Source organism: Mixophyes fleayi, chromosome 6, assembly GCF_038048845.1.
Source record: "Mixophyes fleayi isolate aMixFle1 chromosome 6, aMixFle1.hap1, whole genome shotgun sequence".
NCBI classification, from domain to species: Eukaryota; Metazoa; Chordata; class Amphibia; order Anura; family Limnodynastidae; genus Mixophyes; species Mixophyes fleayi.
In genome coordinates this window covers 222,117,493-222,140,233 of record NC_134407.1, presented here as the reverse complement: position 1 = coordinate 222,140,233, position 22,741 = coordinate 222,117,493, and the positions used below count along the sequence as shown (strand labels likewise).

General features: G+C 44.5%; 1 protein-coding gene across 3 annotated transcripts; it reads left to right on the top strand.

The window, feature by feature from the left end:
* Positions 1–16,372: 16,372 nt before the first annotated feature.
* Positions 16,373–22,477, top strand: LOC142095286 (uncharacterized). 3 transcript variants are annotated; one of them, XM_075178235.1, is made up of 4 exons: positions 16,878–17,052; positions 17,241–17,643; positions 18,520–18,605; positions 20,070–22,477. In XM_075178235.1, exons 2-4 carry the CDS (start codon positions 17,606–17,608, stop codon positions 21,032–21,034), a joined length of 1,089 nt encoding a protein of 362 aa, XP_075034336.1. In that variant the 5' UTR covers positions 16,878–17,052; positions 17,241–17,605; the 3' UTR covers positions 21,035–22,477. The 3 variants fall into 3 exon arrangements, with proteins under 3 accessions (XP_075034337.1, XP_075034336.1, XP_075034334.1); XM_075178236.1 differs by lacking the exons at positions 16,878–17,052; positions 17,241–17,643 and adding an exon at positions 16,373–16,457; XM_075178233.1 differs by having other exon boundaries at positions 16,878–17,643.
* The last annotated feature ends 264 nt before the right edge of the window (positions 22,478–22,741 follow it).

The window sequence follows — 22,741 nt, the reverse complement described above, 5'->3', positions numbered from 1 at the left end:
GAAGATACGTTCATCAGTTGTGTTTCTCCGTGTACATTAGATTAGCGCCATATTGCCAAATCTGTTTTTTTAGTTTTGTACGCTGCTGTTAAACTGGTCCACTCTAATGGGTCTGTGGACCTCACTATTACACCCATTGTTTCCCATATGAGCAAGTTCAATTTGTTTCTCTAAGATCTATAAGGTCTGATCTCATTGGAAAAATAACTCCTGTGTCTCAGGTTACAGTTTAATGGGGCAAATTCTTAGCAAAGAGGCCAAACTTTTGAAAACATCAGAATAGTGCTCCTGAATTATCTCCATCATCAGCTGTGTTTCAGCACCCTCAATTTTCAGTTTTAATTATACCAGGTTGAATTTCTTGCCAGGTAGACTGGGGGTGTTTTTATCTATTACATAGAACTTATGTGTCATGGGCCGCCGCGCTGCTTGCAATGGCCGTCCGCTCTCCTGCGTCCCGGTTGTTGCCCTGGCAGCCGGGCATCACTTCCTGCCCGAGCATCCCGGCTGTTGGCAGTGCAACCAGGACGATCCCTCCTCACTGCCGCCGTGCCTGGCAAGCTGTCAAACAGCCGTGTGTGTGTCCACGTATTTAGCTTAATTCATTTTCCTCTGAGGCTAATCTGTGCAGGGAGTACTATTTAAGGCAGGGAGGACGTAGCCTTTCTGCCGGTTATAGCTTCTATTTACACTTTTGCTGGCCAGCTCCAGGTCGTGCCTTTGTGCTCATTACTATGATTGACTGCACACGGCCGTGACCTCTGCCCGATTACTGGATTTTGCCTGTTTATCAGACCTTGCCTGTTGACCTGACCTCAGCCTGTTTACTAGACCTTACCTGTTTTGCCAGCTGCCCTGACCACCACCGGATTGCCGGACCGTGGCCATCAGCTAGAGTCTATTCTGTCTCCTGGACATCCTCTTACTTCCTGCACTACGGTCACCAAACATAAGCTTCTACCACTTAGAGTTAAGACCTGGGGTAAACCGCGTACCGGTGAGCATAATCCGCTCTATGGGTGGCTGCTATAGGCGAAGACCTCTACTGCCTGTTCCAGGAGTTTATGTTTGGGGCGCTAGCTGTAACATTATGTTTCTTTGTCCAAAGTTTCTATGTACTTTTCAATATACAGCTGCCTCTTACTTTAAATTGTACACCCCCATATTCTAATACTTTTTATTGTTCTGTTTTATCGAGAAAATATTCTTTATGTTGAACAAGTTTATAAGTGTGCGGGGGTATGCACCTATATAAAGATTCACATTTAATGGTATTTGTGCCACCCTGTCCCTTATTTTGATAATATAAGGACAGCGGCAAAACTGAAAGACAATAAAGAAAACTTAACAAACTGAAGTTAACTGAACCAACAGGCGTCGGAGAGTCGGATGGACAACACGTGAGGGAAGGAGAGAGGTGGTTGTCCGGAGCACTCTAAGAAAAAGGCTTATATTCATTAAAATATGGAGCGATCTAATATTGCACAGAGGCCACAAACTTTGTAAAAGAGGTGCTGTTACTCAGTGAGGTGCTGTTACTCAGTGAGGTGCTGTTACTCAGTGAGGTGCTCCAGGGAATGAATGGAGAGTAGTATGTGGACAACTGCCTTAGTGTCTGGGAGGATAGGTGGGTTCCACATAAGAGAAATGGTGCAGTGTCCTCCAGTAAGAATGCAGTTGAACATTTATTGTTCAGGACTTGTGAGGTTAGGACCAGATTTTGACATAGGTATGTGGATGAGGTGGAACGTCCAGCACAAACAGGTCTGCATAAAGGTGTATTTCCTCTTCAAAATCATCAGACGACTGAAGAAAATCAAAATACGTAGCTAAGAAAATATCTATGCAGGTATTTCCTCCATTACCAGGGAGAGCTGTATAATATTGTTAGAATAACATTTAGTCAATGTTTTATGTCACAGTCGTACACATAGACGTTTTCTTGGCATCTCAGAACTTTTCCCCCAGTCTTCAAACAATAGTGTAAAATTTAATCCGTTCTCTCAATATAACATGTAGGAGAGTTGAACAAATGCAGGAGGAGCGGTGGAATCAAACCTTATTGCCTCTGACCCTGGAAACACAAGGATTCAAAAGGTTTGGTGAATATCAAGTGGTCTAAGTTACTCAGGGATAAGTGTCTAATTGAAAATTAGCCTGAACGAAAGTTAGCAGGCGCCCATTTAGGAGGGGGACACACCCCTCCCTCCTCTCCTCCCAGCACATGCCCAGTGGCAGCAGCTCCTCCTACCTTGTATCCCGCCTATGAGGATCGGACTGATCAGTCAATACATTGGATTGGAGACCTGACAGGTGTGTTGACATGACGGTAGACTGAGCTCCGCCCCACTTATACTATCTTTATATAATGATTATGGGATGTTAACCTCTTCCTGACCACTTCTGTTATTTATATGGAATAGAGATCTATGATACATAAAGTGTTTTAGTCTCTCACAGCCATTATAAGGAGCACAACATTGTAGAAATGGCAGAAACACAGTGGATCCAAGTGACAATGTTCTTAGGGCATTTTATATTTTTCAGACACTTCTAGTAACTGGAATAACTGTTGGCGTCATTCAAAACTAGATGTGTTCACAAATGACAGTTGTGTTAAGTTAAACAGCAGTGTTATTATTGTTTCAGCAGATTATAATGATTTACATCCAACAATTATGGCTTCTTCTTCTACTACAAGAGCACTACCTGCAGGAATCTTTATCACATTATTCACCAGTCTCTTTGTGGTTTTGAGGCCAATTAAATAGCTGTTGTCTGTCTGGATCTGTATCACGTGATGACATATAGACTAATTTGAAGCCAGCATGCGTACTGTAACATATTTACATGGAAATAAGGGCTTATTTATTAAGTCACATCATTGATTCATGATTTTTTTTGTCAAGCTAATATCGTCTGCAGCATATGTAGTTGTCTGTGTAATCATCCTGAGTCAGGGAACATTGTTCTAGACAGGTATTATTATTATTATTATTATTATCATTTATTTGTTAGGCGCCACAAGGTATCCGCAGCGCCGCACACAGTACTAACAGTAGACTATACAGGGTATAACAGTACAGAACAATGAACAAAAAGTACCAATACTTCAGAAACTCCGGCCAGTCATAAGCAGTAAAGACGGAGCGGAAGAACAGGTATGGAGACAGGAGGGGAGGGGGCCCTGCTCATACGAGCTTACATCCTAAGGGAGGGAAAACAGACCAGGCACAAGAGGAGCCAGTTGAGGCAAGAGAAGAGAGGGGAGGACGAGCAAAGGGAGGCGATGGGAGTTAAGTAGATGGTTGGTAAGCTTTAAGGAAGAGGTGAGTTTTGAGTGCACGTTTGAAGGAGCACAGAGTAGGAGAGAGACGGATGGAACGAGGGAGGTCGTTCCAGAGAAGGGGGGCTGCACGGGAGAAGAAGGATGAGTACGGAGAAGTGACCCTTGGATTTGGCTGATAGGAGATCATTAGTAACCTTGGCCAGGGCAGTTTCGGTAGAATGGAGGGGGCGGTAGCCAGATTGGAGAGGGTCAAGGAGGGAATTGTCCGCGAGGTGCCTAGTTAGGCAGCTGCAGACAATCCGCTCATGTAATTTGGAGGCATAGGGGAGAAGACAGATAGGGCGATAATTAGCAAGAGAGGTGGGGTCAAGATTGGGTTTTTTGAGGATAGGAGAGATAAGAGCGTGTTTAAAAGAGGAGGGTACTACACCAGAGGAGAGTGATAGGTTGAAAAGGTGTGCTAGGTAAGAGCAGGCTGTTGGAGAGAGAGAGCGAAGGAGGTGGGAGGGGATGGAGGTAGACCTACTAAAGTTTGATGATGTCATAAAAAGCTTATACACATCTCCTCATACAATGCATAATGTATATAATACAGCCTCACTACTATAGATCATCTATGTTGTCATTAATACTGTATTATATATAATATGCACAGTATGAGATAAATATATATATATATATATATATATACACACACAGATAGATAGATAGATATGGAATTGCAAGAGAAAATTCAATTGTAACCCATCTAGAATATAGAGTGTGTTTGTTATGGTTAAGGCCACAATGTGCGCAGTATATGCTGTCTGCAGAAGGTGATCTGTGGCTGTCCCTCTATATTTGTCTCCCCTCTGCTTACTATTTGCATTTCTCTGCATGCGTCCAATACAGCAGACTTCTACTGCACACTCCAGCACTTCCATATTGGGTTCTGACGCTTCAATCATTCTGATAAATGTTCTATTTTATTTTTTTTTAAAACAATTTTTATTGTACAGCAACAACAACAAAAAAACAGTTACATTTATAGTCATATAACACCTGCATCACAGCAAAGAAAACTGTACAATGAAGTTTTACATTTTATAAAGAATATAAGCTTATATATATATATATATAATGATTGTCTCAGTTTCGCCTTGTGGTATAAGACTTTCCCAGAGGTAGATTACTGAGTGTGACAGGTCTGTGTAAATCGGATTGCTCATTTAAACAAAACCGCCCCTCATTTGGAAAACATCAGCAAAGAGAACTTGTATCAATAGAAAGTATCATGTATAATCTACAAGGATATAAAATATAATACAAATATACATATAATTGTACTTAATAAAATACCATACTTAAATAATATATGTAATACAGATAATGGGCCTGATTCATTAAGGAAAGTAGGGCAAAAAATTAGTAACTTTGCTCCTGGACAAAACTATGTTACAATGCAAGGGTTGCAAATTAGTTGATTATTTTGCATGTAAGGAAAATACTGGCTGTTTTTTCATGTAGCACACAAATACCTGATAGCTTTATTTGTACACTGAAATTTAAAGTTGATCTAGAATATGCCTTACCTCAACTATAAATCTGCCATCACATTTTAAATTTGCCTCCCCCTCCAATGCAACATGGTTTTGTCCAGGTGCAAAGTTACTCATTTGTTTGCTTTATTTTCCTTACTAACCATTGACACAACATGGAAATTGGAGAATGTGGATAAGTTATCTCAGAAATCATCACTTTGTAGCAGGGGCGGGCTGGGCCGGGGGGCAGGGGGGCATCGGCCCCCCGGGCCGCTCACAATCACGGCTGTTAGGGCCGGCCGCCCCCCGGAAGTAATATAAATGACACGTGATGCGGCCGCGTCATTGATGACGCGATGCGGCCCACTGTGCGGCGTGTGCCCCCCGGGCTGACGTCCGTCAGCCCGCGCCTGCTTTGTAGAAAAGGTCAACGTTACATGGCACAAAATCCCAACAGAGTTGCTATCAAGATTAATATATCAAATATTCTGAATGTCCCCTGTCCGATTCCAGTACAGTACAACATGGTAGAACCCTCTCTGTAGAACTCTGAAGAACCAATTGTATATATTAGTGTTATGATTTTTCAAGCTGTGAGATGATATATGGATTTCAATGATTCGGAGCCTGCAAGTGATTTAACCATTTTCAAGCTAAAAATGCTAAAAACAAGACCATTAAGAACACAGGGATTCATAACATCAGCTGCTGGCATTCACTCTGCGCCGTACTCGACAGCTGAACCGCACATTGTGAGGGCTCCTACGCGGCCCCGTATGACGTCACATCGCGCAAATCTTAAAGCACTGGGACCTGAGAGCGCTAGGAGCCGGACCGGCCCACAGAGCCATCGGCCCTTCTGGCAAATGCCAGAAGAGCCAGATGGCCAGTCCAGCCCTGCTCGTCAGGGACATAGTATCTTCTCAGGGATTGGGAAATATAGGCTCAGTTGATAAACTTTAAATGAATCTCCTGTAATCTAGAGGAATGCAGCCATTGAAATATATTATCATTTTATTTGACTAAATCCATCACAGAATCAAGCATGAGAGAGTCTTCTGTCCAGACATTATATGTAGTGGCCCAGATTATAGACATTTTTGCTGGTAACAAGTCAGAGTATAAAAATCGGATTTGGAATTTTTGTCCTTTGGAAAAATGTATTAAGTCTTCTAATGTACTAGATACTGGGAGACACATCTTGTTGTCTGTGTGTGACATGATGTAATGCCGCAGTTGCAGGTACATAAAAAAAATATTATTTTGTAAATTTAATTTTTTTCTAAGTTGTTGAAAGTAAAGTGCCTCCGGGAGCAAAGACATCTTTTATTTGATGCAATGCCCTTAGATTTACAGAGGGAAAAGCAATTATTCTCTAAACCTGGAGGGAACGCAGGGTTTCCCCAGATTGTTATATACTGTGTTGTACATCTCGGATGATCTAAACGTTTCACAATAACATTCCAGGTCTTATAAGTATCAGCAAATAAAATATTGCGCATAACTGTTTCTGGGATCTGCTTCTTTGGAAGATGGAGAAGTGCCCCTAGTGAGTATGGGTAAATTAATTCTGACTCTAGGGATAAATTGACAAAATATTCTTGATTTAAGAGCCAACCCACGGCATAACGGAAGCGAGCAGAGAACGTGAACACAGAAATGTCTAGGAAACCAATACCGCCCTTAGATCTATTTTGTTTAAGTTTAATATTATGGATCCTGGGGCGCTTGTCTCGCCACTAAAAGACAGTGAAGATCTTGGTGCATCTATGCACATCCGACCTGGTGAGGCAGAGACGGAGCATCTGCAACGGGTAAGTTAGTTTTGGAAAAATAATAGATTTGATCACCGAGTAATAACAATGGGAGATTCTTCTAATTATCCAACATGGATTCTAATTTTCAAATTATAGAAGGATAATTGTTTTTATATAAATCACCCAAAGAGGCAGGAATATATATATATATATATATATAACAAGCAAAAAGAGATATATATGATGGCGCTAATTACCACAACGTAAATACAATTTAGATAAACAACTGGTATAGATAGTATATAAAGTCCAGTATTGAAGGATCAGTCCCATAAAACAACACTTAGCTCAGTTGACAGCGGCAGCCTCAGGATACTTGTGGCCAGATGGTTAATCCGGATAACGAAAATGCTGCAACAGAAAAAACAAGTAGGGCGCCCCAATGTGTAATATTACAAATGTGGTGTTGGGAAGATGTAATAACTGCGTACCGTAAGGATGTATTCAAGAAGTAAAGATCATATGGAGGTTTCCTCTTCAGAGGTAATCCCTCTCAGTCTCCATCAGACATAACGACATATATATATATATATATATATATGCCTAGGTATTTAGTTTTTTGATTAACTAATCTGAATTTTTAATATAGTCTGGGTCTGTTCAGGGGACATTGTTGCATTTGATATGGGCAACATTTCAGACTTCTGAAAGTTTATTCTATATCCTGCAAAAGAGCCAAAAGCTTCACTGATATCAATAATTGCAGGAATAGATTTCTCCGGGTATGTGATCATCAGCATCATATCATCCACAAATAATGCTAATTTACATTCTTCTGGGCGAACATGTATACCTGTGTATTCTGGGCTCTCTCTAAGGGCAATAGCTAAAGGTTCTAGAGTCAATGCAAAAAGCAACAGGGATAAGGGGCATCCTTGCCTGGTGCCTCGAGGATTTCAAACGGTGATGAAATATGACCATTAGCAATTATTGCTGTTTGAGGATTATGGTATAAGGTTTGAATGAACGCTTAGGGGAAGCAAAACTTCTTCAGCGATTCAAATAGGTGATCCCATGTAATTAGGTCAAAAGCTTTCTCTGCTTCTAGCGACAAAAGAAAACTAATATCTGAACTTTGTTGAGATTGAACATGTGATAATACCATCAGGCTCTTATGTATATTTGTAACTGAGCTACGGCAACAAATAAAACCAGTCTGATCTTTGTGTATTATTGCGGGGAGAATAATTTTTAGCCTTTCAGCTAGAATTTTGGTGAGAATTTTGTAGTCAGTATTAAGCAAAGAGATTGGCCTGTACGAACCCGGATCCTCTAATTGTCTCCCAGGTTTAGGTAAGACTTTAAGAATTGCTGAATTAAAATGTAGAGGGAGTGAGTGGGATCAATGATCTGGTTTCTCTGATTATTTAATTGAATTTTCTACAATGCAATGATGAGTAAATGGACAGTTTAAGTAATAAATTTACTACTTTTCCGTAAATGCATTTATGTGTATTTGTGTTCTGGGAGTAAAAACATTTTAACAATATTTCACTATTATTTGCTATTTTTTCCTATGTTCCATGATGATGACTGGATCTAATACCATGCACATTTACTTTCCTATAGCAACCAATCAGATTCAAGTTATGATTTATTTAGTACATTTTACAAAATGACAGCTAGAATCTGATTGGTTGCTATAGGCAACATCTCCACTTTTTTAAACCCGCAGTTTAGTAAATATACTGCCAAAAGAAAAAACATATATAATGTGGCATAAGTGACCCTCCACAGTGACACAGCATTGGGGTACCCAAGCTACACTTTGCCTGCCCCTTTAGAGAAGTGGAAAATAAAGTCACAAACACACCTCAGCTTTTAATTTCCCTTGAGCTTAATTCATCTCTCAGTTATAAATCTCATATTTGTACTGTTTTCATCTCTCAATGCTTTCACTTAACTTACTCCAGAATCTGTTTGTTTTGAAGTCTTATCTGAGCTCCCTGCAACCAGTTAATTGTTGTGATATTTGCCCAGACTCTCCCTGCCCTCTGCAGCAGTTTAATCTGTGAAAAGTATATGAAACTATTATTCAGTAAGCCTGCAAATGCTGCGCCTGCCTCTGTACTCTGCTCTTACGTCTACTGTGGAGTTATAATGGGAGTTGCTCTGGATTGGTCACACTGGTCATATTATATTGTTCTCTATTCACTACTATTTCCTGGTCTGTCTAAGCGTTGTATCTCTGTGTTTTTATTTGTTATTGCTTTTATGCGCACAAGTGTGAGCCAGATGCACGTGGAACAGATTTGTCCTGTAACTGTAGCTATACTCCACATCCTGGTCTGACATTGCCAGCAAACTACATGTCTGAAAATCTCTATGACCTTTCACAAAGAATAAACCCACAAAGAATACATTGTTCATTACCCTTTAATTTAATTACAAGGGTAACGTATATATCCAACCACAGACTTCCCTGGTCATCAATTGTCCATCTGAACTTATCCACATAGACAGGGGCAAATGCAGGATTTGCAGAGGGGGGTTTCCACACCACGCTGCCAGTGGGCGTGACCAGCATGCATGAGAGCGTGGCTATAATTTTAGAGAGTGTTTGGCTGCTCTCCAACTCTTCCTATCCCCATAATATACATGGGCAATGCTGCGTGCATTAGTGTTAGGTGCATGCAGCTCTCTCTTTCCGAGCAGAGCCGTGTGAAGCGGGGGCAGGGTCCAGCCACCTGAAATATACAGTGCCCCAAGCTTGGAGGGGGTTTCCAGGCACTAGGAAACCCCCTCTCGGTTTGCCTATGATAGACTTTCGAAAAAATTGATGCCATCTTGCACAGCTAACCTGGAAACAAAGCACAATGGTTTTATTGTACTACTGTGTAAAGCTGGGAGCACACTGCCTCATGTTTCACCAATTTTTTATGCCAATCCCCCGGTGATGTCTCTCTGACGCTGGCCGCAGCTCCCTGCTGTTGCTCGGGTGCACATGGCTAGTGCTACCCGCGTAGTCGTCCACCCCTCCCCGGCATCCACCTCCACTCTAGGCCGTGGCTCGGGGCCCTACCTGACTTCCACCTGGACCTACTCCACTACACCCACGAAACCTCTGCCTGCCTCTACACCCAGCCTGGCCCTACTCCTGGTCTAATCTCCAATGGGCTCCGCTGTTCCGTCTTACCTGCCTGCCACCGTTCCAGCTCCTCTGTCGACGCAGCTGCCGCTCTCTGCTCTGTCTGTGGACGTCCACCTCTCCATGCTCCGGCCCACGCTTCCAAGTGCCGCACCACGTGTTTCTCTGGCTCCCGCTGCAGGTGATGATCTGGCTACACGCTCTCCTCTGGCTCCTGTTTCCTCGTGCTTCTCCGACCTCCACAAACCCACGAAGTGCCGATCCGGCTCCACGTGTTCCTCAGGCTCCCCTTCCGTGTGCTGCTCCGGCTCTCCCATCTCCACTCTTCTGGATTTCTGACGCTGCTCCATCTGCTGCTCCAGCTCCGTTGATGACGTTGTTCCTGGTTGTTCCTGGTCTGCTTGCTGCCACGTCTCTCTGGTGCCTCACTCCCGGTATCCCGCAGCTCCGGTCCTGACGCCATCCCTGCCTCCAGTCCGCCTCCGGCCACAGCTGCCTCCACGCTCCCATACCTCGCATCCCGTGCTTCGGTTCCAATGCTCCTTTGGCCCTCCTGATCTCCGTCCACCTGGACCCACATCATCTCTGGTCACCTGTACTTTGGTCCTACCTGACTCTCTGGATCACTCGTCTTGCCTTAACCCTGATCCCTAGACCATTGTCCCTCCAGCAATCTACCCGTGACCTGGACTCGCCTGCCTGGACTATAGAGGCCTGCACTCGCCTGTTTCCGGTGGTCTCCTTCCTCCTGGTACCTGGCTCTCTTTGTCCTCCTTTCTACTTTTACATTGTATTTTTCATTTCAATTTTTGCATTGTGTGTTTCAGTTCAATTTTACGTTGCATTCTTCTCTTCTATTGTACTATTATGTCACCTTAACCTACTCTTATTTTAAGCCTATTTTACTGTGTTTTATTTTACTGCATTCCATTTCATTTTACTGTGTTTTATTTTACTGCATTCCATTTCATTTTATTTTTATTTCAACTTTAATTTTATTTAATTTAATTTTTATTTAATTTAATTTATATTTAATTTAATTTTATTTTATGTCTACTGAACTCCATATTGTTTTCTGACATTGCCTTTCTTTTCCACCCTGTCTATAGCCCTCTACTGTTCTACTCTGCTCGTCAGCCCTTAGGGAACTAAAAGTCTAATTTGCTCTGTTCCACTACAATCTCCCTTTGCTGCCCTCTGTTACTCCCTCACCCCTCCCCTGCCAACTCTTGCCGCTCTCTTTTCCCTTGTCCCCCATCTCTCATCATGCCACCTCGCTCTTTTCCTATACCCATACTCTCCCCTAGCCCCCACCTATGGCCTAACTCTCGCAGCCCCATCTCTCACCCTCCCCCTCGCTCCATCAACCCTGACAATCTCATCCACATCTCCCCCGGTCCCTCCATCCCTTTTTCGTGTGCTCTCTGGAACTCTAGGTCTGTCCGTAACAAACTGTCCTCCATCCACGACCTCTTCATCTCCAACTATCTCAATCTTCTTGCCATTACCGAAACCTGGCTCACTCCCTCGGATACTGCCTCTCCTGCTGCTCTCTCCTATGGGGGCCTCTCTTTCACTCACTCCACCAGAACAGATGATCGTCCAGGAGGTGGAGTGGGCCTCCTCCTATCCCCTAGCTGCACTTTTCGGGTCATTCCCACTTTACCTTCCCTCTCCTTCTCCTCCTTTGAAGTTCACTCCATTCGGCTCTTCTCCCCCATCCACCTTCGTGTCTCCGTCATCTACCGTCCCCCTGGCCCCACCTCTCTTTTTCTTGACAACTTCGCCGCCTGGCTCCCCCATTATCTTTCCTCTGACCTTCCATCCATTATACTAGGAGACTTTAACATCCCTATTGACAACTGCTCTGACCCTGCCACCATCAAACTTCTCGCCCTTTCCTCCTCCCTTGGCCTCACTCAGTGGACCTCCTCCCCTACCCACTGTCTTGGTCACTCCCTCGACCTTGTGTTCTCTCATCTCTGCGATCTCTCTGACTTCTCCAACTCTCCCTTCCCACTCTCTGACCACCATCTCCTCTCCTTCACTCTGTCCTCCTCCCCCGCTCCCGCCTCGCCTAAAGCCACCCTCACCAGGCGCAACCTCGATGCCATTGACCCCATCTCTTTCTCCTCCTCTCTTGAAACTCTCCTATCACCGCTGCTCTCTATGGCCTGCCCTGATCAGGCGTCCTCTGTCTACAACAAATCCCTCACTACTGCCTTAGACGCTGTCGCCCCGGCCTCTTCTATCCGCCGCCGGCGCCTTATTCCCCAACCCTGGCACTCAAAACTTACACGCTTCCTTCAAAAATGCTCTCGCACAGCTGAACGCCTCTGGAGGAAATCTCGTTCCCTGGCTGACTTCCTCCACTTTAAATTTATGCTCTCCTCTTTCTGCTCTGCCCTGTCCCTTGCTAAACAATCCTACTTCAAGTCCCTCATTTCTTCTCAGTCCTCCAATCCCCGTCGCCTCTTTGCCACCTTCAATTCCATCCTCTCTCCCCCCCCCTCCCCCTCTCCCATCTTCCCTCTCCGCCTCTGACTTCTCCACCTTTTTCTCTTCCAAAATTGAGGCCATCAGACTGAACATTTCCTCCTCCAATCCCTCTCCCGCCACCACCATCGCTTCACCGCCCTCTATTAATCAGCTCTGGTGCTCCTTCACCCCTACATCTGGTGATGAAGTTCGCTCCCTTATTCTTTCCTCTCCACCCTCTACCTGTCCTCTTGATCCAATCCCCTCTCACCTCCTTCGCTCTCTTACTCCTACTGCTTGCTCTCACCTGGCTCACTTTTTCAACTTATCACTCTCCTCTGGCACAGTCCCCTCTTCATTCAAACACGCTCTCATCTCTCCTATCCTCAAGAAAGCCAATCTTGATCCCACCTCCCTTGCGAATTATCGCCCTATCTCTCTTCTCCCCTTTGCCTCCAAATTACTCGAGCGGATTGTCTGCAGCCGCCTCACCAGACACCTCTCGGTCAACTCCCTCCTCGACCCCCTCCAATCTGGCTATCGCCCCCTCCACTCCACTGAAACTGCCTTGGCCAAAGTTACCAATGATCTCCTATCAGCCAAAGCCAAGGGTCACTTCTCCCTACTCATCCTCCTCGATCTCTCCGCGGCCTTTGACACTGTAGACCACCCCCTCCTGCTGCAAACTCTTCTCTCTCTTGGCCTTTCCGGTTCGGTCCATGCCTGGTTCACCTCATACCTTGCTAACCGCTCTTTCTCTGTATCCACGTCTGGTTCTTCCTCTACCCCCTCCCCTCTCCCTATTGGAGTCCCTCAAGGCTCTGTTCTGGGCCCTCTACTATTTTCGCTCTACACCTCCTCCCTTGGCGCTCTCATCTCCTCTTTCGGTCTTCAGTATCACCTCTATGCTGATGACATTCAACTCTACATATCTTCCCCTGATCTTTCCACCTCCCTCCTCTCTCGTGTATCTGACTGCCTCTCAGCCATCACCTCCTGGATGTCCTCGCGCTTTCTCAAAATTAACATCTCTAAAACTGAACTCATTGTCTTTCCCCCACCTCGACTCCCTTCCCACCATGACCTCTCTATCGTTGTTAACAACTCCACCATCTCCTCTGTCGGCCAACTCCGCTGCCTTGGGGTCACTCTTGACTCCTCTCTCTCTTTTGCCCCCCACATTCAATGCCTCGCCCAAGCCTGTCGCTTCCAACTCCGCAACATTGCCCGCATCCGTCCCTTCCTCTCTCAGGAAGCCACCAAAACTATCATACACGCACTCATCATCTCCCGCCTTGATTACTGCAACATCCTCCTTACTGGCCTCCCCCACTCCCACCTCGCACCCCTCCGCTCTATACTCAATGCGGCTGCAAGACTCATCTTCCTTTCACGCCGCTCCTCCTCTGCCTCCCCTCTCTGCCTTGCCTTACACTGGCTCCCTTTCCCCTACAGAATCCTTTTCAAACTCCTTACCACCACGTACAAGGCTCTCTCTCAGTCTACGGCCCCTTACATCTTTAACCTCATCTCCATTCACACTCCTGCCCGCTCCCTACGCTCAGCTAATGACCGCCGCCTCTCCTCCACTCTTATCACCACTTCCCACTCGAGAATCCAAGACTTCTCCCGTGCCGCCCCCCTCCACTGGAACGACCTTCCTCGCTCCATCCGTCTCTCTCCTAATCTGTGCTCCTTCAAACGAGCACTCAAAACTCACCTGTTCCTTAAAGCCTACCAACCATCTACCTAACCCGCATCTCCTCCAAACGTTCTACTCTCTCTCCTCCCGGTCCCTCTCCCCACACTTCAAATTCCTCCAATTGTGTCTGTTCGTTCACCCACCCTTAGGATGTAAGCTCGAATGAGCAGGGCCTTCTTCCCTCTTGTCTCCACACCTGTTCTTCTACTTCGCCTCTACTGCATTGACCTAACTGGAGTTTCTGAAGCATTGGTATTTTTGTTTATTGTTCTGTATTGTTATACCCTGTATAGTCTACTGTTTGCTTTGTGTACGGCGCTGCGGAAATCTTGTGGCGCCTAACAAATAAATGATAATAATAATAATAATAATCCATTTAACATCCAATCGATGGTCCGATCGCTTGGTCTACAGACTGCATACACACTAGCCTTGTTTTAGACGATAAATGGAAAAGCAGCCGTCCCGGTAGCGACTTTTAGAGCCATCTTGTCGTGAACAATGATTTCAATTTCGTTCACACTGAAGCGACATTTGCAGGTGATGTACCGATATACCAAAGACATTACCATAAAGGGGCAGAGCGTTCACTATAGTTAACACCCAAAAACGCATAAAAAGAGAAGGCAACACTGTCTCTTCATTCATTCCTATTTTTTTCCCTACAATGGATACAGTAGAAGAAGAACAAACAACTGCACTTTTCCTGCTTGCTGTGACAAGAAGACTGCAGGAACCGAAGAGAAAGAAGGAGGAAGAGTAGATCTTGTTGGAGCAAAGATTGGTTCAAGAGGAGAGACACATTCTCTTATATGCTACAGGAGATACGGGACAACAATCCAGATGACTTTCCTGCGCATGAATGAAGCCACTTTTAAGGAACTGCTCCAACCAGTAGCCCCTCTCATCCAGAGGGAGAACACCCATTTAAAGAGACCCCTGGCATCGGAGCAAAGACTGGTTGCAACGCTAAGGTTTTTGGCAACACGGAGGACACTGACAGATCTGAAATACAGCTCAGCTGTTTCACCTCAAGCTCTAGGTATGATAATACCTGACACCTCTGATGCTATCATCGAAGTTCTCCGTGAACAGTATATGAAGGTTGGTAAAAAGCAATAGTGTTCATTATAAAAAATAATTGAACTTTATTAACATAGATAATATTCAAAATAAACATTATAGTAGCAGTAAATGCAATGACATAATTAGTGCCAGAGCAACAGTTTATAATTGTTCATAGTGCAAAATTTCACTTGTATCCCTTTGAGATGTGCTCCCAGTATAATGTTGCATAGTTCCTGATGCTATTGGTGTGGATGTAATATACGGTTGAGGCATTAACAGGGCCGGATTAACAATGGGCCTGATGGGGCTGCAGCCCCAGGCCTCTCCAAAGAAATAGGGCCAGGCCAGCCAGGAGGGGAAAAAAAACAACAAAACATTAGCCAGACCTTCGGTGGGTCGGCACTTCTCAAAATAGGCCCTTTATCATTTTCAGCCCCAGGCTGATGTGGCCATTAATCTGGCCCTGGGCCCCATAGGAGCCTTGCGGGATGTTCAGTACCTATAAAATCGCTGTTCGCACCTGACACATTGTGCACAGTGGTGTTTGTTAGAAGATAATGTATTACTTTGTGATTGCCTGAGGCATTTAGGCCACCCGCGTGAGTGTTTGGCGGTGATTATGATGTGTTTGAGGTGTGTGTTTAGGTGTTTTGGGGGTGACTAGAAGTGATTTGGTGTGAGTGGGGGGTGGCTAGAGGTGTTCTATGCGTGGGGTAATTGTTGGTGTTTTGGAGTGACTTTGGCAAGACACGCTGACTTCTCTTATGTCACACGCCCATTGGGCAGTGCGAGACACGCCCCCTCCAGCTGTTTATTCCTGGCCCCAAGAAGTATTTGAGATAAGAACGTCTATCACTTTTATTTTGAGCTTATTTTTTGTAAATTGTGCATTGGGGCGTTTGGGAAATATTACACTAACTTATCATCTAAAATGCTGGATGGGCCATTCACAATGTAATTATGGGACCCATTAACCTCTATTCTCAATACTCTTGTGCAGCTGATTAATCCTCACACCTACAATAATGTAATCACAATCTTCCCAACACTGATAAGAGTTATTGATGATTTATATGAATTGTATCCAGCAGGCAGAGAAAGGAGTTATATAGGGGGAGGGGGTGATTACTGAAAAAGAGGGACAGTCCCTGGGAACCAGGAAGAGCTGGCTGGATACAATCATACTCTGATATTAGTGTGATAATAATGATAATTACTGGTCACAGCAGCAGCTCAGTGTCACATACAGATCAACAGAGAGACCCGGGACCCGGAAGTACAAGCTTTGGACCGCACAGGCCGGAAGCGGCTCCCAGGGCTCAGGACATTACTTGGAACGCATCACCCGGAAGTGAATCGGGTGGAACGCACCACTTGACAGTGAGGGCGGAAGTTATTTGGACCGCACAGGCCGGAAGTGAGGCGGGATTCCCTGACTCTTGGAGGTTGTGTTTCCGGCGCCGTGTAGACAGGACGGGAAGGACTGTGCTGGTCGGTAGGTGGTTATTATACGGTTATTACAGTATTGTCACCTTACAGACACATTATGCAGGACACAGAATGGGGTGGACAGTATACTCAGGCAGGGAAGAGGGCAGAATAAATAATAATATATACTGGTACCTAAATGGGGGCTCATGGACCGGCTGGGGAAAAAGGAGGAGCTATAGTGACATGAGGAGGGGCCACAGTGACATGGGGAGGGGCCAGAGACTGGTATGGGGTGGTCCAAGTGATAGACAGTGACTGGCCGGGTGACAGGTGGAGGAGACGGTGACAGGTGGAGGAGACGGTGACTGGCCGGGTGACAGGTGGAGGAGAGGGTGACAGGTGGAGGAGACGGTGACTGGCCGGGTGACAGGTGGAGGAGACGATGACTGGCCGGGTGACAGGTGGAGGAGACGATGACTGGCCGGGTGACAGGTGCAGGAGACGGTGACTGGCCGGGTGACAGGTGGAGGAGACGGTGACTGGCCGGGTGACAGGTGGAGGAGACGGTGACAGGTGGAGGAGACGGTGACTGGCCGGGTGACAGGTGGAGGAGACGGTGACTGGCCGGGTGACAGGTGCAGGAGACGGTGACTGGCCGGGTGACAGGTGGAGGAGACGGTGACAGGTGGAGGAGACGGTGACTGGCCGGGTGACAGGTGGAGGAGACGGTGACTGGCCGGGTGACAGGTGGAGGAGACGGTGACTGGCCGGGTGACAGGTGGAGGAGACGTTGACAGGTGGAGGAAACGGTTACTGGCCGGGTGACAGGTGGAGGATACGGTGACAGGTGGAGGAGACGTTGACTGGCCGGGTGACAGGTGCAGGAGACAGTGACTGGACAGGCGGAGGAGACAGTGACTGACCTGGTGACAGGTGGAGGAGACGGTGACAGGTGGATGAGACAGTGACTGGACAGGTGGGGGAGATGGTGACTGGACAGGTGGGGGAGACGGTAACTGGCTGGGTGACAGGTGGATGAGACAGTGACTGGATAGGTGGGGGAGACGGTAACTGGCCGGGTGACAGGTGGAGGAGACAGTGACTGGCCGGGTGACAGGTGGAGGAGACAGTAGCTGGCCAGGTGACAGGAGAAGGAGACGGTGATTGGATGGGGGGAGAAGAAGGTGTCTGGATGGGTGACCAGGGGAAGAGATGGTGACCGACCCATTTATGAGACACTGCCTGTCCAGGTGACTAACGGCTGGGTACAGTAAGGCCATGTTTACACAAATACAGCTCATGCAGACCTGCAGATACTCCTGTTAATAGTTTTATCTTTTGTACCTGTTATAGAGCAGGTGCTCTGGTGACTTGTGGTGCTACTAATGAGAAGGTAGAGACATCTCGAGATGTGTACAGCTTTGCATATGGGCGGAAATACGCTATTTTTCCATGCTCTTTTTGTTAAGAGTAATTTAATCCATTTTGCGTCCAACTCTGACATAATGACTGATAGGGGGGAAGGGGAGACAAAGTGACTGGCCTGGTGGAGGGGTAATGGGCATTTTACCAAATTGGGCATAGATCTGGTTTTTTAAACAAGCAGCCTGATCTGCCTGTGTCTGGATACCTTTATAGGTGTCCATAGCAGAAATAATGAATGACATGTTTAAACTATGATTAAGGGCTGCGCTTTTGGTGACAATGGTCTAACAGCTCATCATCCTTGAGGATCCTGTACTTGTAATAGGTCCGTATCGGTGGGGTTGACATGGTCCTGCTGCTAATAAATGTGTGTGCTGGGTTAGCAATGACCTACTAAATAACCAGTGTGGGGCGTCATTTACGCCTCAACTGCGGCCACGACCCATTCCCACCAGTGGGGCGTGCTCCCCGATTTCCAGCAGCAATACATTTCCTGAACATATTTTTTGAACCCAACTTATGCAGCCTAGATGACTGCAGTTAGAAAATATGGAAGAATAGGAGCAGACCGGTACGGTAGCACATTGTTGACAGGATTGATATTGACAGTACAGACAAAACACTCCGGACCTTTCAGCAGGACCAACCTACTAACACCAAGGGATGTGTCTGGATGATGACTGTATCATTCTGTTTGTCAGGTTCCTCTTTCTTCGTGGTATCAAAGAACGGAACAATCTATACAAAGACGTTACGATGGAGAATCACCAGCGCCTTTCATCACTGGGTATGAAAATGTGTTATCACTATCATGTTCATACATGTAGCATACATCACGTGTGTAAACACCTTGTTACATGTGTAGTTGTACTGAAGTTCTTCACAAGGGGTTGACCCTCAAGCTTCGAGAAGACAGCAGGACTGGACAATCTGTCATATCATTGTAGTAGACCAAATCTGTGAGAACATAAACTGGATGCGTGATAATGGAATACTTGCTTTTGTCAGATATTTAAACAAATATATGGTATTTGGAAACTGGTTTATTTGAGGACCTGTTTTGGACCATCTTCTCTTACTATTGAGTATTATTCAGTTTCAATGGGCATGTAGGTAGTTAAAACCCTTCAGGACATTGCCTGATAAGACAGACAGGTATAGATTTGGTCCACCATGGTTCCACATAGGCAAAATTAGATGAGATCAGTAGTTAGGAGTCCAAAGTCCAGACCCGATGGCTCAGTGCTCATCACTCTGATGAAAATCCGTGGTGGAATCATCTCCAGAAATCATCCATGTAATATGTCAAAATATTGATAACATCCAGCAGAGATCTGGTGTTTATTATACAGCTTTCTGGGGCTTTCTAGTTGTTGTTAAGATGATTTGATATTTTGCTTCTCTCTTCAACATCCAGAGTTTCACAACTTTCCCTCTACTATCTTTGCACAACCGGACAACAATTTTTGGTTAACCTGTCGGGACTTCGTACTTCATGTACAAAGAGCAAAGAAGCAAACTCACTTTATATAGCGCTCAACTCCCATAAATAGAAACAATTGTAGCAAAAGGAGACTTTCTTCTCCTGTATATAGAAATATACACAGTAGTGAATATCGTCCTATTGAAGAGAGAAAGGTATATTACTTTCTTTAAATATATATATATATTATATATAAATACAATTGGTTTGCTGATAAATTCATACAATTGGTTACAATTAAATGGTTAAAAACAATCCAAAAATGTAAGTCAATGGATCTCATTCATGCACACTTGAAAGGAACAATAATACTATATTAATCTGTGAAAACAGAAATCCCATGGACACAAATAGGTTTTGGTTTTTTTTCACCTAAATTAGTGTGGCAGACTATAAGAAGAATGATGGTATTTACTTATTTCTCATGTTTTTTTTCCCTTAAGGCTTCTATTAATGATTTATAATTGTGCACAGTGTCATAGACTACAATGGTAAAAACAATCACAAGGCACATGACGTAGGGAGCAGAGAGGCTTTGGGATGCCCCTCTGAGCTCTTAAGTGACCGTTCCCATAACTAGATATTAGGTTGCTCCTCAGATAACCTCCTGCTGTCTTCCACCTCATAAAGCACTATATCTAGTAAAAGTTACATTGGGGGGAAATGCAAGCGGTAATTAAAGTAATCTGAAGGTGGAACCCCCTTTAAAGTTTTACAAGGGTGAGCGTTGCTGTGTAATTAATAATCGGAGTGCTGTCTTATCCACAGGTTTATCTACTCATGTTAAGATAGATCTGGTGTCCTGCGACGAAGGTAACCGCACAGGCAGCAATACCGCCACTTCCACGGATACTTTGCAGTATGCGTCTAAACGGCTTAAGGAGGACCCAGTTTCGCATGAACAAGGAAAACGCAAAGTTAATTACTTGTTTACATCCGCAGCCCACACAGAGACACAATATACTTCTATCCGCAATAAAGTCTCAAGTGAAGAAGCAAATTTCTTGATACCAAGCATTCCGCCACCCAAACAATACACCCAGACACAATACTCCCCTTCTGCCATGGCAGAGCTTAGTAAAAGCAGCAGTTACATTATAGAACAAAACAAGCACCTCTTGGGATCTAGGGGCAGGAAGCTGGGCGAGCCGAACACAGAGCTAGCTTCTACGTCTGTCCTGACTCCGACGTACTGTTCTAAGTGTAAGAAAATGTTCGCCACCAGCGAAGCTTTTGGCAGACACGAGCCCATGCACACATTAAATGTCAAACTCTTTCCGTGCACCGAGTGTGGGAAATACTACAGGCATAACACCGCTCTCGTGATACACCGCAGAACCCACACCGGGGAAAAGCCGTATTGTTGCACAGAGTGCGGAAGATGTTTTAATGCCAGATCAAGTTTGGTCACCCACGGGAAGATTCATTCTGGAGAGAAGATCTATTCCTGCTCGGAATGCGGGAAAGGTTTCGCCAAAACAGATGATCTTTTTAATCACCAGCTGATGCACAACCGAGAGAGAAAATTTTCGTGCAACGACTGTGGGAAATGTTTTAAAGTCGAGTCGGAGCTCATCGCCCATCGGAAGATCCATCCAGTGGAAGAACTGTTTCTGTGTTCCGTTTGTGGTAAAGACTTTACCCAGTACTCCAAACTTCTCAGACATCAAAAAACCCACCCAAAACCACCTCCTGTCTTTATTACTAGTGAAAAAATGTTAAAGGACCAGTGAGTACAGGTTGGCTTATATAACAGGAGTAACCGAAAACCTTCACCTATATCACTACCACGATTTTCTAAATCTAAAATATCTTCTGATAAGTTCCTGAAACTTAAACATGTATATTTGTGAATGATACTTCTTTTAGCTCTTTTATATCGAGCAACTCGTGTTCTCGGTCTAGTGGTCCACTAATGATCACTTAAAACAGGACGAGCTGTTTGAAATCCTGTGTGTTCAAGGAAGTTGTGATGTTTGTGGCTATTTGTTTTTTCCCCCCATCATTTGAGAAATCCCAGTTTTGGTTGGATACCATGAAGGGACAAGGAAAAGCGAAAAATAAATACCATTTATGGAATTTGAGACATTTCGGACAGCTTCTCATGGTGTCAGCAGTGGGATGCATCTCAAGAAGCTCTCATGTAGCCCTCTTGTCCATAAGCCTTTTTATCTGTACAAGAGAAAAATTAATGATTGGGTCTTGATATCATTTCACCAATGAATTAACCGTTGGGAGATGGTCACAACAGGCAAGTCAAAATTCCATTGTTCTTCTGCAGAGTCTTGTGTTGCCATAATGAGGTTCCAAAAAGCATGATGTCTTTGAAGAACACTACAGGCTTACCACATTCTCTAGAAAATGCAGAAACTGAGGAGTTTGTCCTAAAGCCAACTTACTATCTCCGTCGGTTGGGTGTCAAGATTTCAGTCCTACCGCGCTCTTCCTAAAATCTGAACTATTTTACAGGTTACAGACTCTATGCAACCATGCATCTTAATGTGCAGATCGCATTTCAGTGCAACATCAAATAAAGAAACAAATTCATATAACATGTTAAAATATCATGATATATCTAAGACCTGGTTAAAAAATGGGCAACATGAGTGAAAGATAAACTAGTTTATCCCCATAGTAAACACAGATCAGACCACATAGCCGATGAAGGCTCTACTGACCTTCAGAACTGACCCACCTGAAATGCAGGAAGTGTGTTTGAGGGTCGTTGAAAAAGCATATTTATTCTGACAAAAAGAGCTGTATTATATGAATATTGGGTTTGGTGTTTGCTTTCTTATGTTGGCTTTTCATTTAATGCACTTTTTGTCAAGACACATTACAGCATTTTTTTGTTCAGTTTGCTTATTAACACAGATTTATTTTGTGTTTTATGTACATTTGTAACTCCGAGACTGTGTAAGAAAACCTCAATAGACTTGGATCTTAAGATGACACTTAGGGGTAGATTTATCAAACCTTCTAAACAAAGTAAAAGAGGAGGTGTTGCCCATAGCAACCAGTCAGATTCTAGCTATCATTTTCTAAAATGTACTAGATAAATTATAGCTAAAATCTGATTGGTTCCAATGGGCAACACCTCCTCTTTTACTTTTTAAAGTTTTGATCAATCTGCCCCTTAATGTCTCTGCATAATAATAAATAAAATTGTATATTTATCCGTGGTATTTGTTTGTTTTTTTCCATTTATTGCATTATGGCTCTTACACATCAGTCGGTGATACCATGATAGGTGCTGCGTTCATGGTGTAATAACCGCAGCTTGTTTTGATTTACAAAAATAGGGCCTATTCATTAAGGAAAGTAAAGCAAAAAAAACTGAGTAACTTTGCACCTTGTGATGACAGATTTATAGTTGGGGTAGGGCATGTCCTAGATTAACTTTAAATTCTGGTGTACAAATAAAGTTATCAAGTGTGTGC